Here is a 24,229-nt window from a genome sequence, read left to right on the forward strand (position 1 = left end):
CCATACCGGTGCCCGGTATCCCTTTGCGCCCACCTCGGAATGAGGCCCAGTGGAATGGCAGAGTATGTAAGAAGGCACACAGCATGATGTAAGAAATACAGCATTACTCATAAACCATGGGTAAAAGTGGGGTATGGGTGAAATTGAGAAAAATAGAAGTGTGTGGGCAGATACAAACATGTGAACATAAAGTAAATAGCCATAAACAGAGAGATTAGGGCTAAAGGAGCCAGTCAAGGGGAAAGAGGAAAAAGGGCACCATGACTCAAGACAGTCTGGGTGACGTGTAGGAGGAGCCCGAAGGAGGACAGAGAGAACAGGGTGAGCTGAGGATGGATTAGCAGGAAGAACATGATGCTATTAGGAATGGAAAGGGCAAAAATGAAAGTGTACAAACTTTAGCCTTGCTTTTGACTTTGCACTCAGCTCATTGTAAAATGACCCACAGTGGGATTAGTGGCCATGCTGTAGTCCCTACAAGTGTGCTGTGATTGTTAGGGAGAATTATCAGAAATGTGCTAATTCCTCTCTACCATAGAGACCCCCACAACTTTGCTGGATTTTAGGACTTTTTAATTTTTAACCTGGAGAGAGTGAGACCCTTGTCCCACTCTCTCATTTATTTTTAATGTGATTTGAACTATGTTTCTTTGTTAAGTATGGTGTCTGACAAACTCCATAGGCATCATCTTTACATTGTGTCACACTGCACCATCAGTGCAGTGGCACAGGGAAGTCTTTCAGATTTCCCAAAGGTTTAAATACCTTCTCTTGGATAAACTACTGTTTCCAAGAGCAGTGAAATGAAATTGACTGTACTTACATTGTACATTTCTAGACCCAGCACACACTATCTTACAATAGGGTGCTTGAGGGGTTACTTAGTATCTCTTTGTCTTGTTTCTCATGTAATATTTTTTTGTTACCCTTTCCTCAATGAATTGCTGGTGGCAGTGGTTTACTTTTTACTACTGTGGTGTGCTTTTACCGCGGGCTGCGTTCACAGCTGCAGTAAAGCACCCAAGGGTGCCATTTTTGTCAAAGTGGCCTGGTCTTCTTTTTTTACCATTTCTTTGTGGAAAGGTCCTTCTTGAGATTTACTCTGCACGCCAAACCAGGTTTGGTCCCTTTGTTCATTTTGTCTTTCGCAGGATTCACAAGTGAAGCCAGCCTCTGGCTCCAGGGTGTCTGGCGGGGGCAGGAAGAGAGGGTGGTGCCCAAAACTCCCTATGCTTAGTTTCCTAGGAGACAGGAATGCACCCCTACGTGATTGGCTGGCTGGCTGTCCGGCAAGGAAAACCACCCTGCTGGGTGACTGACATCTAGGCTGGAATGAATGGGAGAAACCTACATACAAGGCGAGGCTTTTTGGCTTGGAAGACAGAGTCGACCATTGGACGAAGGAATCCGATGAAGAACTTTGCTGCAACTCCTGGACTGTTGGTTTGCCCGGTGAAGCCCCCCTGCTGCTGTGCTGAAGCTCCGAATTCGTCTCGACTAGAAAAGCCCTGTAAGGATGACTTCTCCCCTTGAGTTGGTGGGACCAATCCACTCCAAAGTAATCCATCTGGACATCCTCTCGAAGCTGGTTGACTTTCCACTGCTGGAAACCGAAGAGCCAGGGAGAGGAACACCAGTGGGTGTGTGTTGTTTTTAAGTTGACCAAGAGCTCCCAGAAGATCCTTCAGATGCCCAGGAAGCAGCACTAAGCGAGCATGAGCCACCTCAACAGAGTGCTGGATCCCAGATGCAAGGAAAGCCCATCTCAACAGCCAAGAGTTCACGGTGGTGCTATTTGCTGAGACTCGAGGAGCTGAAACCGCGAAGTGCCACTGAATAGAAGTTGGCCCTTTTCTGTTGCCGACCATCCCGTTGCAGTGCAGGAGTCCTCCAGACGTCCTCCTTCTTGTCTCCAAGACTGAGGCCCAGGAACACAGGATATGCAGAGCTGCACAGGAAGAGAAGCCAGCTGGAACTGTGTTTCTTCTAACCAAAGGTACTGTAAAGTCTAAGAACTTACCTCTTGGTGTGCAGCCTCACTTGCTCTCAGTGGAGATTTGCCTTGGTTGATTCTGTAGAGTTGCTAACAGCTTCTTTACCTCACAAGCCTATTGATATGATATGATATGGCATTTGTAACAGGCCTATACACAAGTGTTTCAAGGCGCAACAAGGCGGGGGGGGGGGGAACAAGGGGAGACAGACAACGATCCTACTAGGCCAGGTGTCATTCAGATCACGCAAGTGCAAGGGTAGATGGGAAAGGGAGAAGTGCAAGGGGGAAAGTGCAGTACAGGGTTAATAGCATACAGGAAAATAACAAGGGCCAGCTAGTGGCAAGTGCAAAGTCAGTGCAGACAAGTGCTGGGAAGGGGGGCTGTAGGGATACAGACACAGTCCAGTAGTGCAGGGGGTGCCAGGGAGGCAGTGCAGGGGAGAGTGGCTGGGCCAAGGACCGAGAACGGTGAGTGGCCCAGTTGCAGATTCAGTGCAGTTTCAGTAACTTTAGCAGGGGAGAGGGGGAGAGAAAGCGGAGGCGTAGAGGAAGGTTTTGAGGTGCTTCCGGAACCGGAGATGTTTCTCCTCAAGTTTCAGGGAGGCAGGAAGGCTGTTCCAGAGGGAGGCCCCTGCAGCGGAGAGAGATCTGCCACCAACTCGTTGTTTAGAGAAGCAGCTGACCTTGAGGGAGTTGCAGGCGGATGAGCGAAGAGCTCGAGAAGGAAGATATTTAGCAAGAGAGAGTTGAAGGTATTTTGGCCCAAGGCCCCAGAAGGCCTTGTGGACAATGCAGAGGGTTTTGAACTTGATCCTCGCAGCTTGTGGCCCTGCTTTGATTTCTTCTTTTCTACAAAGACTTCTAAAACATTGTGCAGTACTTTTACCTACCTGCAAGAATAGCTTCAGCGCATCTAGACTTTTGCCCAATTGACTTTGGCCTGGCCTGCCTACCCGAATGACTGTTCTTGCCTCTGTGTGTTTTGTCTTCCTTCCAGAAGGGGTTAACTTACTTTGCATTAGGGGTTACCAAAAGTACTTACCTGCTTCAGAATATTTGTGAGATCTCTTGTTTTGTTCTAATAACCTTTTTCTCTGACCTGGCTCTAAATGCCATAGTAACATATTAATGTCCACAGTGTCCTAGCTATTTAAGTCACCTTAAGGTGTAGAAAATGTATGGGTACTTGCTGATTTAGAGAAACTAAGAGTGTGTATTTTGGAGTGTATTTGTGTGTTACTATTATATTGTCCCTTCTGAAGAAGGCTTACTCAAACTGACTGTTAAATAAATTAATAATTGTTTATTCAAGAAACCTTGTGTGTAAGAAGTTATTTGAATACTTGTCACTGTGAATCTCTGTGTAACTCCCCTACTGCTCACATTGATCCCTCTTGAGAGAAGCCTGGCTGCTGAACTCGTTACCAACGTGTTTAATACAGACTTATACTAAAGGTTGGGTTCCTATTGCCAGGAGGTCAGGGTTGTTGTAGTGCACCCAAAGGGTACTGCATACAATCTTGCCTAACAATGATCAGCATCCCAAAGACCTATTAACAAGGACAAATATAAGAAAGAGCAGTTGGGCAGGAACATTTCTTCTACGGCCCCTAAAATATGTAACAACCTTCCAGAAGAGCAGAGACAATAGACGGATCATTAAAGTGTTTGTAAATCCTTAAAGATTGCTTTGTTTTCTAGAAATTTCCCGAATACCCCAGGCTTACCGCTGACCAATATAGTCAAAGTACAGAAAATATTCAACATCATGAACTATGCACACATTTATGAAACCCCTAAATCGGATGGCCTTGACTGCCTTGGAAGGGAAATTAGGATAATTTGCTTTGCATATATAAATCAGGGTTGAACACTGAGGGGAGCTGGGAGCTATTTGGCTGCTGCTTGTAGCCTAGAAGAGTCTTGGTGCCTTAACCCCAATAGCTTCCAGGAGCTACTTTTGGATCCCCCTTGCAACTGATGCTGAACAAACACGCCTATGTGGCTTAAAAACTGTGTGCATTTGAGACAATCTATAAATAAACATTAGGACTTCTAAACAACATTGAAAAGTATACGGGGTCAAAAGTTATTGACAAAATGATAACCTATGTTGAAGCTAGAATTGTGGATCCTTATGTACTAGCTCCTCGTTCCTCAGTGGCAGATCCTGGTTACTGGTTAATGCTGGATACCCAGGAGCTGCATTTAGATCCTGCTTATCCAATCTTAATTTCAATCCCTGTAAATGCATTCTGTGGCGTTAATTTGCCCAGGGGCCTATTATGGAAAAAAAACTATACAGTAAACAACATTTTAAATTGCGAAAATGTTAAAACGATTCAAAATATTCTGGAATAAATCCTGCATTTATGTAAACTTTGAAAAGAAAATGTTTTCACAAAACTGAAGCAGTTTTATTATTGTTCTGAACAAATTTGGGGAGATAATATAAAAGAGACTTTTTGGGAAAAACCAGTGGCTGTAAAATGCTATTTAAACTCAAAAGACCATTTATTGGGCTATTTGTGTTTAGTAAAGGAGAAGAATGGGGAGGGGAACATGTAAGGATCACAATGATATATGGTTTTTATAAGGATTATTTGAGAAGGTGTGATATTGTTATTGTTGTGATATTGTCGCTTCTATTTTCTGATATGAATTAGTTGCAATAAAAATATGATCTTACTGCAGTAAAATCTGCATCTGTATTTCACTATTTTGGATGATCGACTGGACTCTGTTAGTAGCATGTATCTTACAGTCACATTGCATTTATGTAATTAATAAATATATTGTCTTTGTGTTGCAGAGGAGGAAGAGCCCTTGGCCGATGCAGGTACAGTAAAACGTCCTAACTTTGGTTGTTTCATGAATGTTTGCTAACCTCTATCTGTCACTGCTGGTTACTTTCTTGCCAGTATTATCTAAAGTCATGAACACGAATGCAGACAAACATCTACAAAAGGAACCTGGAGATGCTAAATTGTCATAGCTTTGTCTCATTGGTCTTTGCTTGGCAGCCTTTGGACTCAAGGTAAAGGCTGGATCAGCCACGCTCTGGGAAACCCGGGGGGGAATGATAGAGGATTAGAGAGGAATCACGTAGCAATCCATATATACAATCCAAAGCTATTATTGCTTGGATTTCGATGATGTTGTTTCTTTGTTATGTCTAGAAATATTTCTCAAGGTTCCTGCTCTAGGACTCCAAAGACAGGAACATCACCCTATTCCCAGCATTCCTATCCATATCAGTTCCCCCATGGTCTAAACCTACCCTGACCCTAATTATGGTCATGCACTGTTAAGAATGTAGTAATATCGTCACTGACTATCAGGAGGAAAGCTCTCTTATGTGGCCAGGGAAAGGCAGAAGCTACCTGACTCTGACCTCGGGGTGGCTATCTGTGGGAGGATCACGTAGGTGAAGGCCAATTCCAGAGAGGTAGTAAAACACTGAACCAAAATAAACTTGTAGCCATAAGTCCACATGACACCCATGTACCTGTACAACATACCTGGATGGCCTATTGTGACATAGATACTAATTTTCCATGTTTTCCCAACCAAGCACCCTATTTACACCCCTCCATTTTAGTACTGAGACAAAAAAGAGGGATGGAGCAATGAAGATGGCCAGAAGCGTTACCAACACCACGTTCTAGTCTTTGGAAAATTTGGACAAATGTAGGGAAGTTTAAAATTGCCACCACTGACAGGGATCTGCGAGAGAGGCAGAGTCAGAAGCTGTTTGCAACTTGCTCTGATGCCAGTCAGGACACCAGAGATGAGCTGTTTGTAAGAAGCTGCACAGTGGCTAACATGAACGGTGTGAAGGAAGACTGACTCAAAAGAAGCTTCCCACTTAATGACTGAGGGCAGCTGGAGCCGCCCGGAGCAAAGGAAAGCAAAGCGGGATCTGACCGGCTGACAGAACGCAAGCCTAGTCAGCGGACTAGGACTTAAGCAGAAGAAGAGACATGAGAACCGCCAAAGTCGCCAGGTAACTCAAAGGAGAACAAATGTGTTACCGGGGCGCAGGGAGGCAAATGCTGCGTCACAGTGATAACATGGGAGAGCCGTACTGAAAATATTAAAGAAATTGACATGGAGAACATTAAGAAAGGGGTGGCGACCCAGTATTTCAAAGAAGGGATTAATACGTATGTGAACAGTGTCGAAGGTGGGTCAAAGACCCAATGATTGAGAGGAATATTTGATTCACATGTGAATAGTGTTGAGAGAGAGTCAGAGACCCAACACTTAAAAAGAGGAATCAAAACAGAAACAAACTTTGTCAAAAGAGAGTCAGTATCCCAACATTGGAAAAACATTGTCACATGGATGAAAGAGTGAATGGAGAAAGGAAAAGCCCTAGTAGAATAATGAACATGGCAGACAGTGAATCTGGGACCCACACCCAAGAGAGGAAGACAAGAGGAATTAAAGTGGTATCCTGGCAGGACAATAAACCAGGAATGAGAAAAGGAAGTGAAGTGATATCCTGTCAGGAGAGTAAACCCGGAGTAAGAAAAGGAAGTGCAGTGATATCCTGGCAAGAGAGTAAACCAGAAGTGAGAAGAGAAGTTAAGTGATATCCAGGCTGCAGAGTAAACCATTAGTGAGAAGAAAGGTGAAGTGATATCCTGGCAAGTTAGTAAACCAAGAGTGAGCTGAGAAGTGAACCAGAAGTTGAGAATACAAGAAGGTGGATTCATACCCCTTTTAAGGATCAATAAGAAAGTCGCAAATAGCCTGGCCGGAGTGCATACCAGCGATAGAAAGAGGACTGAGTGTGAGAAAGTGAACTGTGAGAAAGTGACATTTAAACTATCAGAACAAATCTAGGGGAAGGGGAACACCTTTCCTGTTGGAACTTTATTTCTTTTCTGTTTTTGCACCTTAAGAACTTTATGTTGTAAACTTTGAAAGAAAGCTAAAAGTACCAGAATTCCCTTGTGCACATTATACTGAGTTTAGAGTGTAAGGGCCAGTTTAGGGTTTTTGGGCACAGGACGGAGGATGCTGTTTTGTTGAACATCCTTACACAGTCATTCCTTAGTTTTGTTGAGGTGGGGAAACCTCTTTGAGAATTAGGGATAAATAGGATTAATCCCAACCCTTTCTAATATTTTATGGAAATAAAAGTCTATAACCAAAACCTAACATGCCACTGTGTCCAAGTCTTCCTCTTGAGCCCTTACAGTACAGACAAATGCACTGTCTGCCCTCCTGGCCCTTTTTTCTGTCTATGATTTTCCTCCTGCCACTCATCTGTCTTGTAACTTAAGGACACATACTTCAACTCTGTCCTCCACGGTCACTCTCCTCACCAGCCACCCCTAATCATTTACCTGGCATCAGAACTTCCCCCTTTGCTACCCCATCAAAATGTCATTCCAAAACCTAAACAATGTTCTTCCCTAACAGTGGGATCACAATAACTACATTCTGTTCATGGGATTCTAGACATATCCATTACAAAACCACATCCAATCCAACCCATGTTTGTTTCAGCAATGTGCATTAAAAACAAAGGCAGCTACATGCAACATGGCGTTAAGCACTGTTAAATGGCATGGTAAAATGAAGGATAATATCACTCCACACACATGCAAATGAGCAATACATATAAAAAAGCAGACATATAGTAATAATTGACCCCCTCTCTTAAACCTCCTCCCCCACTTGATCATACCCTTCCCCCTCCCAAATCCTGCCAACAAAGTCACATTAGTCCACACCTTTCAACTTCCTAGTTATCTCTCGGTCATGGAAACAGGCTTTTCAAGACACTGCTTCTAGCTCTTCACCACACCACTGTTCATGTTACATTCACTTACTTCCACAGTACACAGAGAACCTGGTGGATTGGTAAAGATCCTCAACACTATCCCTCCAAAGCACTTTCTCACTTGCTGCTCAAATATGTGTTCAGTTCCCTTCTGCCACTAGAACCCTTACCACTATCATAATTCAAAGCACAACTTGACCTCTGGAAAGGTAATTCAAGCTGTCTTCCTCCTTCTCCCGCCTGCAAATAGCCTTAGTACACACCTTTTAGAATTGTTCCAAATCACACAAACACAAAACCTCCTGTCATTTCAGTCCACAATACTTGATTTGTCAAAAGTGCCTTCCAAATTAAAGCTTATATTATAAACACATCAATATAAACCATCAGAAATTCAAAAATACATTTAAAAGCATCCTAATTCTGCTTTTAAAATATCGCCAATAAATATTCTTAAATCCACAAAACAAAATTAAAATGGCAACATTCAGTATAAAATACACACATTCACACATGCCTGCCTTAATTTACATATATACCTGTCGATGCAAATCACCTCATCAACTTCTTTTTGATATGATTTCATTATAAAATAATCCATTTTAAAAAATTGAAGCCTGGTGGGTGATAATGACATGTTTCTCATCCTTGTAGGTAATTATCACTTATTTCATCTACATAGGTCCACTCCTAGGAGCAAAAAACAAGGAAACCCCCAAGGCCATCATTATGCATTTTCCCTGTGCTGTTAATAAGATGACTACTCTACATTCTCTGAACCCAAATATTGTCTGGTCAGGCAAAGACTATTTCTTTCCTTAAATCATGGAACAATTTACAAAACACAATGGCATTTTTTGTTTTATACTCAGCCTATGATCCTAACGGGCAGACATCATCTCCCTTGATACTAGGGCCACCTTTTCCCCCTGAACGGTAGCCAGCATCAGGCTATTTTACAGCAGGCCAAACCTTTCCCTCTTGACCAAGCTTTTTCCAGGAACAATGTGTAGAAAAACAAAATATGGTTCCATTCCCTGGCTCATCACGAGGGATAGGTAAGCCCTAAAGGACTTGATGTCTCTAGCATTCTGGATAGACTCATACTCAAGCTGTTCAACACACAACATCTTGTCCGTTCTGGAGACAAGACGCCCACTGCTCATGAAATAGTCTTAGCACAACTTTTGTACATTGAAAGTAATATGCATTCTTCTGCCATGATGATCATCAATGATCATCTGTGTGACAAGTGGACAAGTGTCCTAGGGATGCACCAAACCTTAATCCATAGATTCACCTGGGCACATTTTCACAAGCTCATTTGGTTCATGTCTTATTCTATATAATGCAGCTCATTCATGATACCGTATGGAACAATTAGGAGCTTCTTTAAAAATGTACGTTCTTCTGTTTCAATAGAAGGGCTGCTCTTATTGCCCCAAACCCTGCTTGCATACATTGTATGGGAAAGAGTGTTTGTTATATGTACATTCAAAATCACACCTAAGTTGATTTCAGGAAATTTCCCATCACGTTTGAATCACGTTTGAATATGCCCCCAATCGTTTCAGCTATCAAGACTGACAGATTGCTAATATGAGCTTCCAAACTCCCGTTATTAAAGAATGTCAGCCCTAACTATTTAAAATCTTCCACAGCTCCCATGTTTTCTCATGTTTTCTCCTTTTAAATATATGTTTTTTTCTGGACTTTGTCCGGTGCTCCTACTCACATAACAGATTTAACAACTTTAATTTTTTATCTCCTAGGTTCCATTTTTTATACATAAACAGGGACTCGTTGTTGCAGGGCTTTTGCGCCCCCTCTTCTCAAAAATGCTGAATGATACTTATGTAACAACACAGCAAATATGCAATCAGCAGCTCTTAGCGATCTGTTCTCAACTTGAATAAATCTTTTTCCAGCTCATTAATATGAAGGGAAAAGTAAGGGCCAAGTATTATGCTTCCTTGTTCAACTCTCCTTGAAACTGGGAAGGTTGCCATTCTCTTTCCTTTAGCACCAAATGTCACAGTGCCCACGTAGCTAATAGTACTTGTAATGGCCTTATCAAGACCAACTTCATCCAAGGTTTCCCATATGCCACCTGTCTAAAAGATTGAAGGCAGTGCTTAGATCTATGAAAGCAAGAACAATTGCACAAATCCGCCTGTCAGCTCCAACAACAATCACATTTACACCATCTTCCTCACCCACCTCTTCTTTATCTTGCTGTTCACTTGGGCATCTGTCGCTGACCTCCTGGTTATTCTTCTTAAATACATTTGATACTAGGTCCCACAATATCTTTCTACCCATATTTATGGCTTCTTCCTCTCCTGTTCCCCAGCTACTTCTCTTGGTTGTACCACCACCACACATCATCCTGTTGGCTTTGCCCAATGCGCCTTTCTTGACATTCACATCATCTCACTATACACTGTCTACATTGGTGCCATAACCTTGCATTCAGTTTCTTTTGTCTCGTCCACTTTTCTCACCCTATCGCTCCTTAGCCACATCAATAAGTGCTACTCTACCATCAGTCCTTGAACCACCCTTTTCTGCATGATGATAGAATGTATTTACCCTTGTTCACAGCACCATAAACTATTCTATGTTTCACATAATTCGTCCAGGCATCATCTGGTAACATCTTCACTCATAGCTGAGGAGTGAACTTTACCTGTAAAATGTGTCTTCAGTCATTCATCAACAGGGCCAACAGTGCATTCTGAATCAGCCTACATACCATCCACAGGGTTCACCCATATCTATTCTGACACTCAATGCACTAGAAATAACCAAACTATACTACTGCTCTACTTAGCTCGCAGGTCCTTCCAAATATTTGGCAAAGTCTAAACGTTGCACATACTGATACTCTTCCATCTCCAAAGAGGCAAACGGAAGAGCACACACACCCACTCACAAACACACATACATACGCTTACATGTTTTACCTATTTTGCAGGGATTATATGTGGAAACCTGCCTTGTGTGGGGACTAACCCTTCCCAATGTTTAAAAATGGGCTAATAGCAGAACTATGTTCAGAAAAAAATCATAATACAGGATCCAACTTCATATTTGCAAAAATGCATATTTTTCCATGCATGTACGGTACCATCTTTGCGGGGACTCGAATGCGTGTTACCATCCTTGTGTGGATTTGATTCACTATTCTTATTTGGGATGGAATGCATCATACGCAAGTGGAAAAATAATGACTTTATTTACTCAATATACATTACACAATTGCCTTTCTACATGTGAGTACCTGCCTGCATTATAGCTATCCCAAGATGGATTTTGATGGTTTGGCATTTCCCACAAGATGTTTAATTTGCATTTGAAACTTAAAAAAGCACTTGGTTTCTGGCATTACACACTATTATAAACACTCAAACTGTTACAGAAAAGAGAACTGTGACACAGGAGATAACTTGATTGACCCAGGCTGATAAACTGTGGCCAAAAAGGAATCGGGAATTCAAATTCATATTTCATTCTTTCACATGCATCATCTTCCCTGCTAACTCATATCTCCTCTTCACAAATGGTGTAATCGAAATGATGTTGTTTTCTTCTTTTGGAATGTGTATAATAATAGTGAAAGTAACTTTCCTATAGGGGTCATGTTTGATTATGGAAAGGTTACATTCTCTACAGAGATTGTGCGATAATCATGATAAAGTCCCCACAGAGGCAATGGGGGTAATTACAACCCTGGCGGTAGCCGGTTTTTCCCCATTCCAGGAACCCAGACCCTGTACATCCCCATTCCCATTCGAGCCCCCATACAGCTCGATGGGAATAGGGAGGATGCAAACAATGGGCCCGTTAATGATGGGCCCGTTGTTTGCATCCTGGTCTGCTCGCGGTTCCTGCTAAGGATGTGTGGTTTTACCAGGCATCCTTACAGGGTCCCGCGAGCAAACCTCCTAATGAGGCGGTAGGGGTTTAACGGGGCCGGCAGCTCTACCGGCCCCATTAAACTCCTACCGCCAGGGTCGTAATGAGGCCCAAAGTTTTAAATAGCATGGTCCCAGGCCAAAAGAAAAGCCTTCTGGATAATACACAGGGTCTTCAATGTCATCCTTGCGGCCACCATGAGCCAGTGTAGAGATTTTAGGGCTGCTCAGATATGATTCCTGGGCTTCAGGCTAAGAATAAGTCTTACAGCCCTACTCTGGATAAGCTGAACGGTGTTTAGGAAACAAAGTTGGAGCTTAAGGAAGAGGCTATTGCTTTAGGCCAACCTATAACCCTGGAAAACTCTGCAAGTAGAGAGTGAAGTGGTTGAGGAGAAACGGTCCAGTTGCAGCTGCAAAGGGCGGTTCATGATGGAAGAGGGCAGCCAGTCCAGTGCCCGGCCCATAATGTCAAAGGTATCATGGAGCTGTTTAATAATGATAGAATGGTTGACTGTGTCAAAGGCTAAGCAAAGATCGACGGTCACTATCCTCAGTTGTAATACAATCATAAATACCATATACACTGCAATTATATCACTCCACCATAATACAAATACGATATACTCCCCTTACAGCATATATTGATATTGATATTCTATTTATATCACGCTCGTACACAAGTGTTTCAGAGCGCGACAAGGGAAGGGAGGGGAAAAGGGGAGAACAAAAACATCGATCTTACTAGGCCCAGTGACATAGAGAACGTGCAAGTGCATGGGAGAGGTAAAGAGGAAAAGTGCATGGAAGGGGGGAGAGGTGGGAAGTGCAGAAATAAATAATAAATAATAAAGACAACAAACAACAACAGACAGGGTGTGTCTGATGAGGGCAGGAAGAAAAAATTGGGGACTGTATGGGTACAGATACAGACCCCAGTGCAAGGGGTGGCCCGGAGGCAGTGAGGGAGGGTGGCATGGTGAGCAGGTCCCTGGGCCCAGAAGACAGAGGTTGACCAGGTGCACAGTGCCAATAGAGACCAGATCAGGGGGAAGGAGGGGCGAAGGCAGAAGCAAAGAGGAAGGTCTTGAGGTGCTTCCGGAACCAGACATAGTTCTCCTCAAATTTCTGAGTGGTAGGGAGGCTGTTCCAGAGGGAGGACCCAGCCGAAGACAGAGATCTACCCCCAGCTTGTTTCTTTGATTAACGACTGACCATGAGGATGTTAGAGGTAGAGGAGAAAAGAGCTCGAGAGGGGAGGTATTTGCGGATAGATAGCTGAAGGTATTTTGAACCCTGCCCCCAGAAAGCCTTGTGGACAATACAGAGGGGTTTGAATTTAATCATTGCATCCACTGGCAGCCAATGGAGAGATTTCGGAGCTGGAGAGATACTTTTCCAGGGCTTGAGGCCAAGTAAAAGTCTTGCAGTCCTGTTATACTAACTAAACAATATTACTATAATGCATGTGGCCAGTGGCCACAATCACGATTGAATTAAACCATATAACAAATACGGAAAACACACCTTGAAATAACAATAATCCCAATAATGTCCACAAACATAAATATTCACAGAACACACCCCAGCACCTACAGAACTTTCCTTCACCTATAAAAAGAGCTCAATATCAACTTGTTTCCACTCCCCCACCCTTTCTAGATCCTCTTTCAACCACATAATAACCGCAAACGTATATTCCAGACTCTTTTTCCTCACTGAACTGTCCGTGGACAAAGGCCATGATCCGCCCATCCAATATGGCCACTGTTTCAAAAATGATGACGCACCTCACATTTCAAACGTCCAATGAGCATGCGCCTCTCTACAAAGTTTGGTGACCATTCGTCGAATGGCAGTAACCACAAAAGTGATGGGTGGAAGGTTTTGAATTAATCTGAGCCACACTGGCATAGCTCTTGGCAACCTTCCACACCACCGTTTTTTAGCCCGTCTGCACCATTGCAAAAGGGGTCCAACCATATGCAAATCAGTCAGGTACTGCCACCAATGGTAGAAGCCCAGCCCAAACTGCTAGGCCAGGTCCCGTCTGTATGGAAACACAAGCAACCGCCAACATGTTTCGGCCTTGTTGGGCCTCCTCAGTGAGGTGCAGCTTGGTTCCCTATGGTGCAGCAATCAAGGGACCCATATCTGGGCATACCCTCTCTCACATAGTGAGACAAACTACTACCGCAAAAGTGATGGGTGGAAGGTTTTGAATTAATCTGAACCACTGGCATTGCTCTGGGAAACCTTCCACACCACTGATTTTTAACCCGTCTGCGTCTTTGCAAAAGGGGTCCAACCATATGCAAATCAGTCAGGTCCTGCCACCAATGGTAGCAGCCCAGCCCAAACTGCTAGGCCATGTCCCCTCTGTAGGGAAACACAAGCAACCCCAGGCATGTTTCGGCTTTGTTGGTCCTCCTCAGTGAAGTGCAGCTTGGTTCCCTATTTTTTAAATTTATTACGGTATATGGCTTAAAAGAAAAACCTTTTACCAATATCCATTGTTAATCTTTACACACATAGATCTTCACATACAGTTTTAAAAAAAAGAGTAATGATAAGAACATTGTTGGCCACTATTTTTGCTGACTTTCAATTAGAAAAAATATTTCTTTACAAAATGTATCAAGGACAATGACAAGGATATTAGTTCCCCCTGCATCAGTATGGACCACCATTGTTCAGCAAAAATCGATAGTTGGTTGTTGATGAACTTTCTCAACCATTTAGTCCTTACTTCAGCGATTGCTGGGCAAAGTAACACCAAATGTTTCATTGTTTCTTTACAATCCTTTTGTGTGCACAGTCTGCAATTAAAGCCTGTTTGATCACCTGTGGATCAGACCCCAGGATCTCTCTAGTTGGAAATAAGTTAAGTCTGAAGCACAAGAATTGCGAACAGTAATGTGAGTTGGGAAATTTTAACAGATACTTGGGAGGGGAGTGTAATGGGCGACTTTCAGAGCACATTTTCCCGTATCCTTTCAGCTCAGATCTTTCCTGCTTGGTCCTTATCCAGTCTTGATCTAACAGCTTGCGCTTCACTTTAGTGGGATTGGTTGCTAAAATGTCTTCAGTGGTGTCTAAGCTCCTCAAAATGCTTGTGCACGTGATTTTCCATTCGCTAAGGGTAGCATCAGCTCCTTCGTGAAGTGCAACCTGCACTATTTTGAAACCCAAGAGTGGCTCCGGCAAAACACTTTTCCGATAAGAGCTCAACGAATTCCAGACCACTGTTGCATACAAGGAGTTTTTCCGCATAGTTCCATTCGGATGGCCTGGATTGGAATTCCTCTCGGGAGACGTAAGACTTCTTCCAGAAAAGGCCCTCCAATAAGGGCCATACGGCCGCTGGAAGGGAGAAGAATGCTTCTACTCCATATGTGAGAATAGGGACCACCTTCATTCAGTAAAATGACATATTTGGGGCAATTGAAAATGTGCAAAACTTTTTTAGGATGATCCTTGCCTGTGATGATAGGTTTGCCACTTTACTTCGTAGAACAGCCTGTCTGGGAGCGTTGATGGAACTGACGTTTAGGCACATTCCCTAGTACGTCATAGAGCTTACCTTGGCTAATTTCTCTCTGTTAAGGCGCCAGCAGCCTTTGTTCTTGCCTCTTCCAACTGGTGGTTCTCTTATCAGTACTCAAGAATTTGTTGCATTTATTTTGAGACTGTTTTCCCTCACGTATGTTTGTAGCACGTCCAGGTGTCTCTGTAGACCAATCAGGGTTTGGTCCACCAGGACAAGGTCATCAGCATACAAAAGTCTATCCAGTGACTCATCAGCAATTTTCGATGAAAAGCATCTTACTGTGTTTAAGGTGTTATGAACATCTGATATGAAGAGGTTGAATAGTGCTGGTGCTAACAAGCAACCTTGCGTCAGGCCTTTCAAGGTCGCAATAGTTACAGAAAGAGTGCCTCTGGCATTCATTCTGACTCTGAAGGATGTTCCTGTGCAAAGATCTTTTATGGCTTCCAGTAGGTCACCTGGGCATTTCCATTACTCAAGCTTTGACCATAAATTTGTTCGATCAATAGTGTGAAACGCTTGTGCCAGATCTATCTATGAAGGCTAAATAGATTTTGAGGTTTTTTTCCTCCTGAACACACCCCTTCAGAATGTTAATCAGGAAAACGTTCAGAGCGGTACCCACTCCTTTCACAAATCTGGCTTGTCTTGTGTAGTTAATCCCAGAGATTGTGTTCCACTTTGCAAGTTCCTGCATATTAGTGCCGCAAAGATCTTTCCGGCAACGTCCAACAGCGCTATTGGCCTGTAATTTGAGGGATCGGATCTGTCACCCTTTATAAAAATGGGGACTATGATTGCCTTTTTCCACAATGGAGGGACTTTCCTCTCCTTTTTGATATGATGAAGTAAAGTCCACAAGAATGAGGCCCACAGTTCGGGGTCTTGTTTGAGCATTACATTTGACATCCGTCTGGTTCTGGTGCCCTTGAGTTGCTTGCTTTGTGGATTAAGGCGAGTATGTCGTCTCTTGTGGTCTCAAAGGTCCATCCAACGTGCCTTTGAATTTTGCTTACTTAGGTAAAGTGTCCGCTCTCGGCACTCGCTGGTACCTCGTTTGTCAGAAGTGCTTCCTGAGGTGCATTTAGACCATTTATTGTCTGTCAGATTTCACTGGTGTTTTTAGCTGCTATGTTCCTCAACATTTTCTCTGAGTCATGCTCCAGCATCTCTTGTTTCCGAAGTCTTATTCAGCTACGACAATTTTGTTTTAATTTCTTGCCTGTGACTGCTGCGACATTGGGTTTCTCCTTTTTAAGGCGCCTCAAGTTAGAATAAAGGATCTTCTTCCTCCTAGCCAACAATTTATCGTATGTAATGGATAAAAATAACTTTTCTGGCCATAAGTCTGGTGTTCCACAAAGTCAAGCATACATGTGGGATAATCCAGACGATTTTCCCCTGGAACTATCTCAAGTTGATTTAGCTGAGCAGTAAACCTGTCAATCAAGGTTTCGATTCTCATTCGATTGATGACTAATGGATTTCTGCCTGTGCCTACCCCTAATCCCACTGGGTAAATCTCGGTCAGTCGTTCATTGAGGCCTGAGCATGTACATTCTCAGATGTCAAGATCGCTTTGCCAGGTTTCCATTACTTCAAGGTCTTTAACATGTTTCCGCTTAGTTTCTTATGGCGCAGCAAGCAAGGGGTCCATGTCTGGGCATACCCTCTCTCACATAGTGAGACAAACTATAACCACAAAAGTGATGGATGGAAGGTTTTGAATAAATCGGAACCACTGGCATTTCTCTTGTCGCACGGCGCCAAAGTTATAAACTGCCCAAAAAGTACTCTTTCTATAATTTCAGCAACTTAACCAATAATTATTATTACCATTCATGATACAAACATTCCTCCCTCCCCCGATCATCACTTTATATAAATTCCAAATGCTCATATTAATGCTTCTCATTCTGATACCCCATCACTTTGATAAATATATGTATTTTGATACCATAACTATCTTCTATATTATTCTGTGATACATTCCTTTTATTACAAACCCCAATTAATAGTCTGTGGACTACAGAACTATTCAAGGGTCCATTTACGAAATAGAGTGTCTGCACACATTGTGCCGTGTCCGCACATGTCTAGTCTCACATAACACACTTTTAATTAATTCATGGACAGCGCACCCATTTCCGGACATTCATGTGCATGCACCCGGCATCTCCCACTGAAACACTTGTGTATAGGCGCGTTATAAATGCCATATCATATCATAACACAGTCCGCAAACACCCGCCACCACACACATCCCCAGTCATCATGTAACTGTGCCCGTGCAGCATGACGCAGCGTCTGCAGACAGTGTCCATCACTGCAGCCAGTTTGAAACTGCATTTTCAGCCAATATACAATATTTCAAACTTTCTTACTTGATCTGTCAACTGTTTACAACTTTCCAAGGTCTACCTTCAGCTCGTTATTCTGCAGACGGTTCCTCTAAAGGGACCCAACCACTACTTTTAGTCATTCATAATCTGGCATACCAGCAGAGAGAATCTTCCAAGAGAGCAACTTCCAACAGATATCCAGATGTTTAACAATGTCATTTCTAATGCCCATTCCTCCTTCCCAAGGGCCACCACCACCACAACCACCAAGTGAAAGGCCTGGACACAGCAACAGCTGCAGTGATGTGGACGAGAATAACAAGGAACCGGAAAAGTAGGTAGAGAAAGTGCCTACCTCCAGCACCCGGAGAGAGTCATGTGTGTGGTGGTTTTTTACCACCGTTGGGGGAGTACCAAAGTGTCAGGCTGCCCGGGTGAAATGCATTCAGTGCATGGTCGTACTTACTGGAGAACAACCTCAGCAGTACTCCTTCGGCACCACCTCCATGTGCCGACACACCAAATCCAACCACTCGGGTGCTCTGAGAAAGTATGTTCCTTTGTCACGGAGAAGCAGTTAACTTCCTCTACCCCATCTTCCTCAACCACATCTGCCACCACACAAGGTACTCCAGTGGAACAGAGGATCCTGCCAGCTCCATTGCAGGCCATACAGGAGGCTGTCTATCCTTACATTTCGAGGGTCACAGTTCTCTGTATAAACTGCGACACCCCGCTCTTCAGAGGGAGCAGTTTCAAAGTGCTTTCGAAACTGCAGGCAAGGAACATGAAAAACACTGCCTTCTACCTTGTATTTAAGGGCTGCCCAACATCTTCCCCTGTCCACCTGCCCTTCCATATCTGAGGTTGCTACCCCTTGACTCCCTACCCTCCCTTCCCTCCCCTGCTTTACCTCCTCACATATCTGACAAAAAAAACAACATTTAAAAAGAAACATAAAAGCCAGGAAGACAAAAAAGGTTCCTTTTGGAAGCACCCTTCACAGTTAAAAAACAGAAAAAAAATCAGAGGACTCTTTCCAGACTATAAGGTCAACAGACACTATTATAGTGTGCCGACACCTGAAATATTCCAAGCGCGGGGCAGGGTAATTACAATCAATTAACTTGTTTTTCTTTAAAAAATGGTGTTTCTTAAAATAACCTTTTTTTTGCTTTCTGACTTCTGTATATTTTTGGGATTATTTGGTTTTATAAACTTAAGTGATAAATGTTCTACTAAAGTACATTATTTTTTCCAACTTTCACGAAAAGGGCTTCTAATTTTTTTCTGTTTTTCCTTTTTGTTTACTACAAGTACTACTTCAATCCATATTTTATGTGTTCACGGAAACTGTTTCAATGAATTTTGAACATTTTCAATAAAAATCTGATTGCCAACATCATTGAAATGCACTCCATCTCTTCAAAAGATTTTGACAATATGAAACTTGATATTGTCACTCTGAAAAAATGTAATTTCAACATCCTGCAAAAAATAAAGCACATACACCTTTGTTTATATTGCGCCTTGCTTTCTTGATTTGTGGACAAAATTAATTTGAACGCTTCCACATTTGTCTTTCAGCTACCTGAGAGAAAACAATCTTCCAATGTTGAAACAGTCCATCAACTATGAAAATGTGTTCTTCGTTGCAAACTGTAATGAAATACCAATGACATAGGCCAAATATTGCCACCACAGTAAACTACAATGACATACGGATGTTACAAAGTAACTATACTCTACCAAAATGGGAGCAAATCCGCCCACTTTATTTATTTTTTAATTTATTTTAATTCTTATGAAGTGCCACATGAGCTTGGGCCTCAGGGCACACATAAAAAACTGAAAAAAAACAAGTGCAAGATGGACGAGAGTCAGAACCAGAGGGTGGCAGAAGTGAAGAGGACAATGGTTCAATCAAGTTTAAGATTGAACAGGTGGTGCTTCACTCCTTTTAAAGAGATTGATTGTGCTTGCTGATCTATTGGAGAATGGTAGAGCGTTCCATGCTAGAGGAGCCTGGACATCAAAGATAGTCTCGCCAAACCTGACCAGCCTGTATCTGGTTTGGAACAGTTTGAAATTGTCCTAGGAGCCAGAAGGTGACCTGGTTTGTTCACCTTTAACCATTCATTCAGGTATTTGGGACCAGAGCCAGTCCATCATTTATAGGACAGAGTTGAGATATTGTGAGTGATGCAGTATCCTATGGGGAACCAATGAAGATCCCTTCTAGCATCTGATATATGATTCCGTCTAGAAAGACCAAGAGTGGCGCAAACTGCCCCATTTTAGGAGACCTGGAGAGAATTAAGATTATCTTGCAAGGTGCCAGCCAACAGACTATTGCAATAATCCAGCCTTGGATTGATTAGCTCAGTGTCTAGTAGAGAGCAATTGCTGACTGAAATGAAAGGCCGGATATGCCTGAGAGGTTTTGTTATGTAGCCGCATGAGGAACGAGTGTGAGAGACATGGGTTTTCATGGTAAATTGGGCGTCTGAGATAACACCAAGAGTCTTAAAACTCTTCGAAACAGTGATACGGTTGCCAGCAATGCTGAAGTTGCCATAAGATGGATCGAGCTTCTTAAGCCGCGAGCCAGAAGCCACGACCAGAAGCTCTGTTTTGCCCCTATTGAGGGCAAAAGAGTTGTCGGCCATCCACCTCTGAATTGCATCGTACAGCTTAATGATGGCTTCTGAGTCCTGTGCATGATTACCGGTAAGCTCAAGGACGACCTTGGTGTCATCAGCGTAGTTGGGGTACTGCACACCCAGGTGGTCCAGGTGGCTGAGAAGGGGCCTGATGTAACCATTGAAGAGAGTTGGAGCAATACATGATCCCTATGGGACACCGCAAGTTTGTGTGATGGGAAGGGAGCTATCTTCACCAACAGCCACTCTAGCAGAGCACGGGCCCAGAAAGTATGAGATTTACAGAGCCGCCAGATCGGAGCAGTGTACCTGGTCCTTTAGTCTGGTCACCAACAGAGAGTGATCGACCAAATCTAAGGCTGCAGAAAGATCCAAAAGCATCAGCAGGGCAAGGTGTCCCCTGTCCACTATGCTGACCAAGGTAGATTTAAGATCCAGCATAACAATGTAAGTCCCGTCCTTAGCTGTAAAGCCTGACTGTCGATCCCCCAGGAAACCATGTTCTTCAATGTGGCCCTGAATTTGTAGGTACCCTACTTTGTCCATTTTCTTAAGGGAGAATGGCACGTTTGTGATGGGCCGATAATTTTGGGCCAGTGCTGGGTGCAGATTATTTTTCTTAAGCAAAGGTGTAATCGTAGCCTCTTTGGGAGACAAGGGAACCATGCCTTCACTAAAAGAAAGGTTGATCACTTTAGTTATCCAGGGTACGAGTAACTCAAGAGAGTCTCTGACAATGTTCATAGGATAACTATCTCCCAGACAAGAGGAGGGTTTTATGGCAAGAATAATGTTATGGATTTCGGTTTCAGAGCAGGACGTGAAGTTGAAAGTGGGACGTTTGGGCACTTCCTGAGAAGGAGGAAGAGGCACTTGGTTCCCAATGAAGCAATCTTGAAGGTCCCGAATGGTCTGCCTATGTCAAGGATTTTGGCATTAAATTCATCATGAATGGCCTGGCACAATGACAAATCTTAAATTCATCATGAATAGCCTGGCACAATGACAAATCTGATTGACACTTAATGGGTCCTCAGATTCAATCAGGATTTGAAACAGTTTGCTTGACCTAGAACAAGCCTTGGTGATTCTGGTATTAAAGTAGGCAGACTTCGCTTAGAATATAGCTGTTTTACATTCTTTCACTGCCTGTTTAGATTGGCCGAGAGAGATATGATATGGCATTTATAACGCGCCTATACACAAGTGTTTCAAGGCGCGACGAGGCAAGGGAGGGGGAATAGAGGGAAGACAGACAAAGGATCTTACTAGAGAGAGGGGATGGATTCTTACGGCAGCTTCTTTCGAAGGATCCTTTAGTATGTCTGAGTGGAATGATACTATAATTATACCAGGAGTGCTTGTGAGTCTCAATTTTAACACTTTTAGTTTTTAGGGGGAAAGGATTTCAATAGCAGAGTTATTCAAGCCCGTAACATGGATCACCAAGTTAGACGAGCTGAGAAAGCTGTCAGTAGGCTGTAGCCTGCTCATAAGGAGAGCCATAAAATTACTGGGAGTGACATTTTTCAAATTTCTGGTTTTCTTATCGATTCTAGGGAGAGAGAAAAGCCAATCAGGGAATTCAAATTCTTGAAATCCAAAATTCCCAGGTAATGCACACTGCTCAAAGTACACTTTAACGCAATGGACTCAAGAATGCATACCAACCAGACACTCTGCTCCCTGAAAGCAATAGCCATTGTCACTGCACACAACAAAGATAAGTCTTGCTGCCCAGTCTTCCTGTACACCACACCCACAGAACCAGTCGTCGCCTTTCCATGACTAGCATTCTCAAAATACCTGGAATATAGTGTCTGCGGACTACCGCACGGTCCACGGATGGCAATACCAATTGAAGGGGAGGGTGATTGAACTCAATTTAACGTATTTATTTTACAATGGTGGGTCTTAAAAGAGCCTTTTTTTGCGGGGTGTTCAATTTATTTTTTGTTTTTCTCATGTTTATGTCCTACACCTACTAAGAAGTGCTTTAGTATACACGCCACATCTTCCCTTTTAACTTGTTCACATTAACATTTTCAATGCATTTGTAACATTCCAAAGACAAATCTGAGTACCAACATCAGTTAAATTCAGTCCATTGCTCTGAAAAGTATTTATCCCATCCAACTTGACATTTTCATTCTCAAAAGATAACATCCCTAAACCATATAAAAAAGCATATACACCTTTATTAACAAGGTGCTTAGCTTCTTCCATTTGTGGAGAAAACAAATGAGATCTCCAAATTTCCTTGCATTGATTTGAGAAAAAGTTATCTTCGCAGCTGGAAACAGGTCCAGACGGCTTCTCAACATATTCTTTATGGGGTTGTAGGTCAAAGGATCAACAACCAAAGGGTCGAATGGTCAAAGGATCGACACCAAAGGACCGGAAACCAAAGGATCGAATTTTTTATATTTTTTTACATTATCTTTTATTTTTTGGGGGGCCCCCCCCAACCCCTGTTTTTGTGGTAAAAACCACTTTTTTTCACTAAACGAAAACCCCAAAAAATATATATATATAATTTAAAAAAAAATTCGATCCCTTGGTTTTCGATCCTTTGGTGTCGATCCTTTGACCATTCGACCCTTTGGATTCGATCCTTTGACCAGACACCTCTTTATGGCAAGCCGCAAAGATACTGGACTTATATAGCCTAAGCTTTTGCCTCTACATTGCACAACAATAATATCAGGATGTTTAAAGTGAGCCATGTTCTTACAGAATGGCAATAAGATTGCCCAGTTTAACCCACAAACTGCATAATACAAAACTTCCACTTCTTCCAATCCAATAGTACCTGAGATGCCACAAGATTTAGTGTAACCCTTCAATGAATGCATCCAAGAATCTCCCATCATCCACACACTGTGCTTCTTCATAGCCATATCTACAAACATCTTCACTGCACCAAACTAAGAAAGCCGCTGCTGACCCGCCGATGTCCGCGGACATCATGGCTGCCTGCGGTCACCACAGTCCTTTCCATGCCTGGCACCCTTAAAGGACACAGATGGCACGTGCTGTATCCGCAGACTACCGCTGTAGTATGCGGACACCATAACACAGGGCAGCCCTTCGACCTACACTGGCCACAACCACCACAATAATTAAATTAAAGGGTGCACACTTTAAGGGGGCGCATGAGCATGGCTGCCTGAGCCAGCGTCTCCTCATTCAGGCTGAATCATTTTAAATTCAAAACAATTTAAACAGCAATTTTTACCCCTTTTCTTCCTACGTTCCTGTTCCTTAATTACTGGGGCTCCTCTGACGGCATTTCCAACAGAAATCGGATCCGCCTTGTGTGTTTTTTTGAGTTGAGACGTGGGACGGCCTTCTCCTACTCTGCCGTAGGCCGACCCTAAGAGATCCTTCCCGCCTTCCCGCCCTGCGGACATCCTGAGCGGCGGTCCTCTCCTCCTGCCGTGACACACCTGGCGCCGGCTCCAACTCCCGGAGCCTCCACACTGGGCCCTTTTTACCAGCCCCCATGCCTCACGTTGCCCTGGAGCCCCTTCTTCCCAATACGGGCCCGTGTGAATTTGCAGCCGTCCACGGAGCCTGCATCGGGACCTCAAGACCTCCTCTTGGCCCCTGGAGCCTTCTCTTCGTCGGCCGGAGCCTGGGCGAGTTTGTTTCGGTCAGAGGCAGTGTCCGGGTGATCCCTCCTGAGACCCCCTCCCTCCACGCTGCCCCCAGAGCCCCTCCTGCAGCACCCGGGGTCCGGGTGAGGCAGCAGCCGCCTCTCCACTCCACACTGCCCCGGAGCCCCTCATGCATCACATGGGTTCCAGGTGAAGCGGCAGCCACCTCTCCACTCCTTGCTGCCCCCGGAGCCCCTCCTGTAACACATGGGGTCCGCGTGAAGCGGCAGCCACCTCTCCACTCCTCGCTGTCCCTGGAGCCCCTCCTGCATCACACGAGGTCCGGGTGAAGGGGCAGCTGCCTC

The 24,229-nt window shown here is 43.5% G+C and overlaps 1 protein-coding gene across 1 annotated transcript in view; it reads left to right on the forward strand.

Annotated features, from left to right (window-relative positions):
• LOC138510558 (serine/threonine-protein kinase MRCK beta-like) overlaps positions 1–24,229 on the forward strand; it is a 2,015,755-nt gene that overhangs the window by 1,797,102 nt on the left and 194,424 nt on the right. The window contains exon 22 of the mRNA XM_069626316.1: positions 4,809–4,835. Within this exon, the coding sequence (XP_069482417.1) occupies positions 4,809–4,835 (27 nt within the window). The remainder of the gene's footprint in view (positions 1–4,808; positions 4,836–24,229) is intronic.

Source organism: Ambystoma mexicanum, chromosome 6p (assembly GCF_040938575.1).
Source record: "Ambystoma mexicanum isolate Mex_15411 chromosome 6p, UKY_AmexF1_1, whole genome shotgun sequence".
Taxonomy (NCBI): Eukaryota; Metazoa; Chordata; class Amphibia; order Caudata; family Ambystomatidae; genus Ambystoma; species Ambystoma mexicanum.